This window comes from Myotis lucifugus, unplaced genomic scaffold, assembly GCF_000147115.1.
Source record: "Myotis lucifugus unplaced genomic scaffold, Myoluc2.0 scaffold_90, whole genome shotgun sequence".
In the NCBI taxonomy this organism is placed as follows: domain Eukaryota; kingdom Metazoa; phylum Chordata; class Mammalia; order Chiroptera; family Vespertilionidae; genus Myotis; species Myotis lucifugus.
The window spans coordinates 3,997,954-4,008,373 of NW_005871138.1; the positions used below are offsets into that span (position 1 = coordinate 3,997,954).

Consider the following 10,420-nt stretch of genomic DNA (forward strand, 5'->3'; position numbering starts at 1 on the left):
AGAACTGAGATTCCTTCTCGAGCAGGGCCTGGGTAGCTGCCTTCCTGGCCCAGCCCTCCCCGGGGCCCACGGAAGCCCTTTTGCATGCTGGGGAGGACTCGGGCTGGCCCCTCTTTATAGAAGCACATTTCTGCCACCTCCCCTGGGAGGCACCCAGCAGTCCACCACCCCTCATTACCCAGTCCCTGCTGTGTAGGGCATAGTCCAGGTTAGCTGGGTAGTTAGTGTTCTAAGCCCCGGGCCTGTCCTTAGCTCGCACGTAGTTTTCACAGAGTCCCAGGGTGGAGTGGAGAGGAGACACAAGAACATTCCAGGAGACCACGGTCTCCTTGCTGGCCTGGGCCGTGGCTCAGGAGGCCAGCCCTCCTTCTCCCCCTGCCTTCCCCTCCCCCTGTAGGATTGTAGCTGGAGCTGCCCACTATACTCAGATGTTCTGATTTATTATCCTTGGTACTGATTTTATTTATGAAGCATTCCTGAGGATGTGGGCCTTGGTGGAGGGGGCCTGGACGCTATTAGAAGGGGTGGTTTTCCTCTGAGGACACCCGGCTGTGTCCAGTCCCACCTTATCCCTGGTTCCACTATAGGCTGCTGACCAGGTGATTCTTTCACCTGGAATTCCTTAGCCCCGCCTCCACCCCCACCTCTACTCACCCCCCCCCCCCCAGGCCTGTTTGAGCCCTGGGCATCCTTTAAAGTCTGGTTGAGTTCAGTTGCCTCCGTGGAGCCTCTCACACTGCATTAGGAAAGGGTGATGAAAAAGGCCCCTGAGGCCTTCAGAGCTCCCGGGGTTTGTGGGGGTGGAACCCCAAGACTTGGTCAGGAGGCAGCTGGGCTCTGGATGGACTCGCATCTGAGGCCCAGAATCGCCCCTCACTGTTTGTTTGTTTTAACCAGTGTGATTTCTCTGGTGTTCGTTTATTACTCGGCATTTGGAATATTTTGAGCCAGGAGAGCGCCTTCTCTCTCTGCAGCTGTCACCGCTCTGGTTGTACAGGGGTCGTTTTCAAAGACGGGGCAGCGCCTGCTGTCCCAGCCAGAGGGAGAGGAGGCTCGGTGCTCCCCAGCCTGAGCCCCCCTCTGGTGTCTGCACAGCATTCATAAAGAGGGAGAGCGCTCCAAAGCAATAACAACATCCTGGGGGTGGTCCCCGAGGGCCCCCTCACTGATCTTCTTGTTTGTTCTGTGAAATCTCAGCTCACCTCCTGGAGGGGTGGGTGGGTGGGGGCTGGAGCCCTTTTTCTTTGTATCATCGTTGTGAGCACATTCCCCCTTCCAAGGGGCTCTGACCCCCCATTTAGCGTGGGAACCACCATGTCCTCCCCCAGGGATAGGGGCTTGGGGAGGGGGTGACTATGCTCATTATTAGCTTTGGGAACCTTCAAGGTCATCCTGTCCCCACTGCTGTCAGATCCTTTGCAGCTCAAACTCCCCCATTTGGACAGGATCAGAGAGGGCAGAGTTGGGGGGAATTGGGTGGGGAGGGGCTGGGTCTCTAGGGGAACCGAGTTTATTTTTCAATCTCTGGTCCAAAGGTCACATGCAGAGGTAGCGTGGGGGTTAGTCTTCTCCAGAATCTGCTTTTCATACTAAAGGGAAAGGGGCTTTGGGACCATTAGTCAAGTCGTTTCCATTTTACAGACTAGGAGAGAGGCCAGTGCAGGAATTACACCTGTAAGTTCAGTGGGCCTCCTCCTACCTGAGGCGGCACTGGAGCTGGGGCAGGACGACGCCTCAGTAAATCAGAACAGGGTTCCATTGTGCTTCCTTCCTTCACAGGACAGGAGACCATTGCTCCAGGGCATGTCTGCTAAGGAAAGTAGTTGTGGCCTTGAAGCCCTGGTTCATCCAGTCCTGCTTGGTTCCATCTCTACGGGCCAGGAACTTTTCTGGGCCTGGGTTTGGGGAAGAGGGTTTGCCATAGAGATCTAGCTCTCCTGGGGGTCTGGCCCAGCTGACTGAGGATTTGGTCCAGGCCTTGGTGACTGGGTGGGGGCTCCCGCCGAGGGGCCATAACCCTCTAGGACCAACTCGAGGGAGGTAAGAAGCTCACTTCCTGCGGGGGGCTGTGGGTGTGAGGCCACTCGGGTACACCTCCTCTCAAGGAGATCCTCACACCTCCAGATGTAATATCTGATCTTCCTGTTGTTTTTGTTTTCAAAGTGCTTTTACCCTTACAGGATCCCCTGGGCAGTAGGTGGGGGTCCCTTATCAGCCCCATTTTTAAAGAGGGGGAAGCTGAGGCCCTGGGAGGGGAAGGTACCTGCTAGGGTCCCACTGTGAGTGAGTGGCTGAGCACAGACTGGAGCTCAGTCCTCCCAACAGCTCAGAGCTCTTTCTTCTGCGCTGGTAAGTACAGCAGTTTCGGGGGTGGCTGTGCACTTCACAAGCTGATTCACCATCCAGGTCCTTAAACCAGGAGCTCCGGGCACACTTCGGTGTTCAGAACAGCACGTAGCCCCCTTCCCCTTGGAGCACAGCTGCTGCGTCAGGCAAGGCCACCTGTGTTTATTTATTGAGCAGCAGCGTTGTGCCAGGCCCAGGGGACCGAGCCATCCCCGTTTCCCTGTGAGGACCCCCACAGCCCCCAGGGAGGGCCCCGTGTCTGTGTGGCAGCACCTCAGTGATGGGAAGCTTTCGTGTCCATGAGCTCATCTGACTCACAAACCCCGTAGGGAGGCTGGTCGTGCCCATTTTACTCATGGCTTCTGTGAGAGCAAAGTGGAGACTTGAACCCAGGGCCTCAGACATCAGCTCTGGAGCCCTTTCACTCTTCAACTGCCTCCTGAGGGGGTGGCAGGAAGGCAGGACCCGGGTTCCTCAGGCTGAGGCCTCTCCATCCACCAACCTTCCCTTCATTCCCTCTCCAGGAGCGGGAGCCGCTCGGGCCTTTGGGGAGGGAGGGTTTCCGGCCCCGGGGTTGGAGTGGGTCACGTTGCATTGTGTTCATGACCATGTAGCTCATGTTGACAATTAAAGTTTTTGGCTTTTCTAACTTGTCTTGCTCTGCTTGGTGTTGAGGCCGTTCTATCTGGGAAGCTACGGGCAGCTGTTTTAAGGAGCTGAGCCTGCAGGATGTCAGCATGCCCCACCATGGCCTTTTGTGATGCCCCCTTGGTCCTGTCCCGGGGCCCCTTCCAGGGATGCATAGGAGGGAGCAGGATTCTAGGTGAACCCAGTCATTTTACAGATGAGATTTAACAGAGGACCAGATAGGGGATGGGATTTACCAAAGTCACATTGCGTGCAGGTGACTAGCAGGACCCAGATCTCACAACTCCCAGATAAGAGTTTGTCTCACAGCAGTCCGTCATGTCCAGGTGGCCGCAGTGACATGGTGGGTGTCAGCAAGGCCCCCTCCCGAAGTGGGGCTGGCCCAGGATGAAGAGCATCAGCTGGGGTGGGGGAGTGCGCCGCAGTCCCACCTGGGCTGGTTCCTCTCTATGTGCTGAGCAAGGGAGCGAGACCGTTTTAACAGGGCAGCAATTTGCCCGCTGGTCCACACTGGGCAGCAGATGGGGCCTTCCTATCAGTCCATAGCCTTCCTGGCTTCTCATGGTGTGAGCAGCTGGCCTCACGGGTAGGATGCCAGTCACGAAAACCGTGCATTTTCCCTGCAACACAAAAACCTGCCTCTCCCGCAGCAGGACAGCCACCTGTGTCCACTCCAGAGGGCCAGATAGTGTGGCCACGCCTTCCTAAAACAGTTTGGACTGTAGGGATTTGCACCTCCTGGGTGACTTTAGAATCGTAATTGTGCTTATGACACGACTTGAATATATTTTTGGAGGTGAGAGAGGGGCTAATAGCCACAGAAGGGAATGCGAACCTGCTTGTGGCAGAAGATGGCATTGCAGCCGAGGCCCCTCTCCAAGCTCTGGGGAGAGTGGGGCACCGACAGGTTAACCCAAACCCTCGACCCCAACGGGGGTAGGGTTGTCAGATGGACTTCCGCCGGGCGCGGAGCCTGCCTGCCCCGCCGCGGCCACCCATAGCCCCAGGGCTCGCGGGGGGCGAGAAGCCCAGATTGTCGCGGGCCCACATCTCCAGCTGGTGGATGCGGTAGGAGACGGAGGAGCCCCCGGGGCGCGCCGGGCGGCGGCTCTCGGGCGCCCCCAGGCGGAGCGGGCTGGCGCGGCGAGCAGTGCGCTCCAGCGCGTCGGTGCTGGCCGCCAGGAAGCGCAGGACCACGAGGTTGAGGAAGGCGCCGATGACCGTGAGCCCTAAAAGGATGTAGAGAAAGCTGAAGGCCACGTAGGGCGGCTTCCTCTGTAGCGCCTCGTCGCTCTGCAGCGCCACGAAGTCGCCGAAGCCGATGGTGGTGAGGGTGATGAAGCAGTAGTAGTAGGCATGGAAGAAGGTCCAGCCCTCGAAGTGCGCGAAAGCGGCGGCCCCGAGGGCCAGCGTGGCCGCGCACACCAGCAGCCCGGCCACTACCATGTTCTCCGTGGACACGCGCGGCCGCCGCAGGCCCAGGCAGCGCTTGGCCGCCAGCAGGAGGCGCCGCACCAGCGCATTCAGCCGCTCGCCCAGGCTCTGGAAGGTGACCAGCGTCAGGGGGATGCCCAGGAGCGCGTAGAACATGCAGAAGACCTTGCCCGAGTCCGTGCCGGGTGCGGCGTGGCCATACCCTGGAGGGAGAGTGGAGGGGGAGGGTCGGTGAGTACCTGGTGCCATCTAACAACACTGTGGCCTCCATTCCCCCAAAGCGGGCTGAGCAACTTGACAATGCTAGTTCTACCTATCCAGCACCTTCTCTGGCTTCCAAACCTTGCACGGCTATCCGTTATCACCCCAAACTGTAAACAACCTAAATGTTCCTGGACTGGAAAACGGATAAATAATCCGAAGTACATCCGTACAGTGGTGTTCTGTGGAGCAATAGAAAGGAGTGGACTGCGGTTATCTGCAGCAACAAAGGACGAATCTCACATGTATTATGTGGAATCCAAGCTCAAAAGGTACAAATGGTATGATTCCAGTTAAATGTTATGCTGGCAAAAATACGATGGAGACAGAAAGCAGATCTGTGGTTGCCAGTCATTGAGACGGAGGAGGGGTTACCTACAGAAGAGGGGGTGACAGGACTTTGGAGGGGGATGGAGAGGTTCTGTCTCCATCTCGGCTGGCCGGACTTCATTTGTCAAAACCCACAGAAGTATGCACTGAAAGATGGTGAGTTTTACTGTATGTAAATTGTGTTTTGATTTTTTTTTAAGGTAAAATCTTCCGTGGCTCCCAGTACTCACAGGGTAAAGAACTAGTTCTCACATGGTGTCTGAGCTCCTTTGTGATCTGAATCCCCCTCACCTCTCCAGACCCCATGCTGCTTCCCCAGCCAGCATGCCCACCATATGCTGTCCCCGCTACCACCACCACCACCACCACCCCATTGCCCTATCTGCCCTGCCCCAGGCCACTCTTCCTTCCCAGATCTGCCCAAGCCCCCTCTCACTAAACACCTCTTTAGTCTGGGGGAGCGATTCTCCCCTCGGTCCCCTCAACTGGTGTAGGGCACCTGAGACAAGTGGATATGTGTCTTTTCCAGGAGAGGGGAGTGAAGGCTTTCATGATATTCTCAAAGGGCCCCGTGACCCAGGAAAAGTGAGGTAGCCCTTCCCCAACAGAATATGCCCCCTCTAGCACACTGGCCCCACTGGCCAGAACGTAAAACACCAGGCCCTTTGACTTATGCAATTCCACGGTGAGGAAGTTAGTCCTCCAAAACAGTGGTCGCCAACCTTTCGGACCTCACGGACCACCGGTTGGCGACCCCTGCTCCAAAACACATAGTGATGTATGCACATGGTTATCATTGAAGCATTGTTGCTCTTGGTGAAAATTTTGGACAACCCAAGCGTCCATCAGCAGGGGCCTGGTTAACTAAATCACGGTGCCATCCAAAGGATGGACTATTACACAGCAGGTTCCAGCCAGGGGTGATTTTGCCCCTGAGGGGGCATTTGGCAATGTCTGGAGACACTTTTGGTTGTGACAACTGGGAGGTGGTGGCTGCGTGCTTCTGGCATCTTGTGGGTAGAGGCGGGGTACTGCTAAGCACCTGCCATGCACAGGACAGCCCCACAACAAAGAACCCTTCAGTCCCAAATGCCAGTTGTGCCAAGGCGGAGAGGAGCTCCTATGCGGCCATGAAAAAGATGACACAGTGCTGGAGGGACTGATACAAAAATATCACCAAAATGTAGTGTGGGGTGAAAGTAGGTTTGTGGCGGTTAGTACATGAAAGACAGTTTATTCTTGTATTACTATTCGTTAATTATTGCATTATTTTCCATACAAACAACTGTAAACGTTCTTTTGCCCCACTCTGTATATAAGTTAAAAAAGCAAGAAACAAAACTGTGTATATTGTCATGTCTATGTAATGTGTGTGTTTTAAAGGAATATAGAGGCAGAGACTATATCTAGGAGGACACATAAGAGACCAGTGACTATTTAATCCAGGGAAAGGAATTTATGGGCTGAGGGGCAGGGTAAGAGGGAGACTTCCTTTTCATTTTATACCTTTTTGGACCACGTAAGTGTGTAGTGTGTACATATATAATTTATTCAAAATACCAACACAATATATGTGTTTAAAGACCTACAGGCCCACTTCCCCTTTTCCAATACGTGGCCCTGTTATTGGGGCAGCGAGGGCTCTGCCACCACCAGACTGTGAGCTCCTTGGGGCCAGAAGCCATGCCAGTCGCTTCTCTGTGTCCCTAGTCGCCAGTGCCTCTTACAGATTCTGGCACAGGCTAAGGGGTCAACGAAAATCTAATCATCAATAATAATAACGATGAAACCAAATTGAAGGGGGTCTGAGACAGAGGAGCCTCTTTAGGAGTAAGAGGCCAGGAAGGCTGTTTCCAGCTATGTAGGGCTATGTCGGGTTTTTGGCAGAGAGTGAAATGATAAAGATAACTAAACATGCTGGGAACTTTACATGGGTTATCTTATTTAACCCTTTCAGTGCCTGTATGAGATGACATTGTCCCCATTTCACAGACACGGAAATTAGGATTAGAGGGATGAAGCTGCCCAAAGGCCACCGGGCCTGAGCTCTGAGCCTCTATCCTCCATTGCTTCTCAGTGCCTCTCTCCTGTCCTTGCGGTGCTCATGCTCCTGGGTCCTGGGTTGTCTGCAAGGCGGCCTTATGCAGCCTGCACCACACAGCGCCCCCAAATGGCCAAAAAGGCAAAACTCCTGTTTCCCTCTTTAGTCCCTTCCCCAGGCTCCCAGATGCATGGGGGGCAGGAGGGTTACAGGGGCAGGTAGGGAGGAGAACAACCAGGAGAGGAGGCCAAACACAGCTGGGAGGCCTCCAAAGAATGTGCGGGAAAGCAGAAGAGATGGATGGGGTCCCACACCACCGGGCACAGTGACGGGGGGGGGGGGTGTCAGGGTCTTAGACTGAGCCAAGATAGAGAAGCAGGGGTACCCATGTTGACAGAGGTCATAAGGGCTGAATGGGAGCTGGGCCCACCGTTGGCAAATAATGAATTGTCATTATTACTAATTATCAGTGCCTATTTAGCCGCAGGCACTGTGCCAAGCATTTTACATGCTTGACCTCATTTAAACCTGGCAACTACCCAGTGAGGTAGGAACAATTGCATTTCGAAGTTGAGGAAACCAGGGCTCAGAGAGGTACAATCAGTTACCAGAGAAGCAGGACGGCAATAGCGATGAGAACATGTAATTGCAGAACTCGGGTTTTAGCGCCACTGCTAAACCCACAAGCTCACATTCACTTGCAAGAACGTTATAGAGACATTTCCTCCAGGCCTGGGCTTCCACGGGGGCACCTGCACAGCCACAGCTGGGGCCCAGGAGCGGCTGGCACCCAGCTCGGAGCCCTGCAGAGCCTGCTTCTCTCCTTTCCTGCTTCCCCAGGCTTAGGCTCCACAGGTACCAGCCAGGCGGTGGCCATGGCAACGGCTGGCGGTCCAGATGCTGCGGAGAAAGTGCTCTGGATCCCCGAGGGTGAGGTCCAAAGCTGTGGTCATCAGTCATTCCTTTAACATGTATTTATTGAGTGTCTACTATGTGCCAGACACTGGCCATGCTGCAGTGACTAAAACAGACCAGGCCTCCGGTCTTACGAAGTAACGGAATAACAACTACAATACAGAAATCCATTTATATTTTTAGTGCTTTCTATGTGCCAGGCCCCCCGCTGAAACTTTCTGCACATATTACTTCCTGGATGATAATGATCTCACCGCCGCCTGAGAGAGTGCTGATTAGCACCCCTCCTTTAAAGAGGAGAAAAGTGAGGCTCAGAGAGGTCACACAACTTGTCTCAGGTCACACAGCGAGTGTGGTGCAGCCAAGGAAGCAACTTCCGCCACTTGGGCTCCCAGGTCCCACTTGCCTGCCTCCCCAGCCCCTGGGGCATTTTCGGGGCATTTTCTGGGCATTCCTGCGCGCCAGCCTCTTGGCACATTTGACCTACTGACTCCTCCCAGCCCAGCCTGCGTGGAATGACAGCCCTTTCGGCACAGGGAGGCAAGTGAGGCTCGGTGAGCCGCCGAAGTGACTCGTCCAAAGTCACCCAGCTGGGCAGGGACCGAGGCGGGATTCAAACCCAGGGGACCGCGGGCGGCTCGGGATGGAGCGAGCGCCCAGGGGGCTCCGGAGCGCTCACCGATGGTGGTGATGACCGTGATGGCGAAGTAGAAGGAGCCCGCGAACTTCCACTGGCGGCCGGCGCGGTGCGGCTCGGCCTGCAGCGCCAGGCGCTCCAGCTCGCGGTAGTCCTCGGCCGAGAAGCCGTACTTCCTCCGGAGCTCGCTCCGCTTCTGGGCCAGCAGCCGCTGGCGGCCGCTCTCCGCCTCGGACTCGAGCGCATCGGAAGACGGCGGCGCCCACCAGCAGGTAGGACAGGATGCACAGGACCAGCGCGGCGGTGCGCACGCTCTGCTGCTTCATGGCAGCGCCCCGAACCGCCGCCGTCCCGCTCCGCGCTGCGCCAGCCGGGTCAGGGCCGGGGCCATGTGCCTGGACGGCCGCCCAGTGCCCGCTCCGCCCCAGCCAGCGCCTGGGACCCGCGCTGCAGGAGCTCAGGCTGCGCGTGGCTGGAGTGGGGCACCCAGAGGCGGGGCCTCTGGGCGTGTGTGTGTGTGTGTGGCGCCAGGGGGGGGGGGGGGGATGGCAGGGAGGGCCGCCCCAACTGCGGCCGCCCAGCCCCTGCCACACATCTGCCTTTGTTTACCCGCTGGCGCCCTGGGGCTAATGTGTCTGCAAACAGTGACATCTGGAGCAAAGCACCCAAAGCCTGGGTCTGCGAAAGTAGCTGGGGAAGGCCTTCCTGCAGGGTGACTGGGGAGAGAGCATCCCGGCAGCAAGTGCAAGACCTTTAGGAAGTGAAGCTGGAGCCAGGAGAATTAGGGCGCTGGGCGGGGTGGGGGGAATTGGGGGAGGGGGAGACTGAGGGGGGAGGGAGGGAAGGGTTGGAGGAGGGGGGAGCCGAAGGAAAACAGAAAGGCAACTTCACACAGGCCCTTATATGGATTTATTCTTCAGTATAATTGGAAAAGCTATAAACAGGAAAACAAATACACCAACGATCTGATTGACATTTTTAAAAAGAGCTTTCCTGGCTGTCCTGTGGGAAAGGGAGGATGGCTGAGTGGAGGCCAGTAGTCCTCCACTCTTGTAGTCCAAATGTGTGCTGAGGGCGGCCTGGACTAGGGGTGGCCTGGACTCAGGGCACAGCCCTGGAGATGGAGAAGCTGATGGACCTGAGATTGTTAGGGAGGTGGAGCTGGGTACACATTTCCTAGCCTCACTGGCACTTAGAAGCTGCAGCCAATGGAATGTGGGCAGGAGTGGCCTGTGCCACTTGCAGGCCTGGCCCATAAAACCCCTTCACATGCCATGCTTCACTTCTCTGTCCCCACCTGCAGGCTGAATGCAGTCTTCAGAAGAGGACAGAGCCACAGGGTGGAAGGAGCCTGGGTGCCTGAATGACATATTGCAAAGCCATCTCCCATCGCAAAGGCCTATTCTGAACTTCTGTTGTATTAATGTTATGGGGTGTTATGGGGTCCTGTTACTGCAGCCAGTGTTACCCTAATGAACGGAGCAACAGGACCTGCCGATAGCTTGGGTGTGGAGGGCAAAGGGGGACTCAAAGATAACCCCTGGGTCTTTGACCTGAACAGCTGGGTGCTTGGGAAGCCTTCCCTGGACTTCACTCACTCTCCAAGAAATCCACTCCAGGCCCCCGCACCAAGATGACACTCGTTTCAGAGTATGGCTGGGTCTTCGTGGAGATTCTGGGCAGAGCACCAGGCAGCCTCTCCTGCAGCTGTCCGGAGCCCCTGCATCCCTGGTCTCGGCTGCAGCCTTGGCATGGATCACCTGCTCCCCATCCCTGCTCCAGCCTGTCTCTCCAAAGCCCCTCTGCAC

General features: G+C 56.2%; 1 protein-coding gene across 1 annotated transcript; it reads right to left on the reverse strand.

Annotated features, from left to right (window-relative positions):
• Positions 1 to 3,939: 3,939 nt before the first annotated feature.
• Positions 3,940 to 8,953, reverse strand: KCNK15 (potassium two pore domain channel subfamily K member 15). Its single transcript, XM_006091414.3, is given in 3 exon segments — positions 3,940 to 4,631; positions 8,655 to 8,859; positions 8,861 to 8,953. Coding segments are annotated over 3 exon segments (975 nt in total). The 5' UTR covers positions 8,939 to 8,953.
• Positions 8,954 to 10,420: the final 1,467 nt, after the last annotated feature.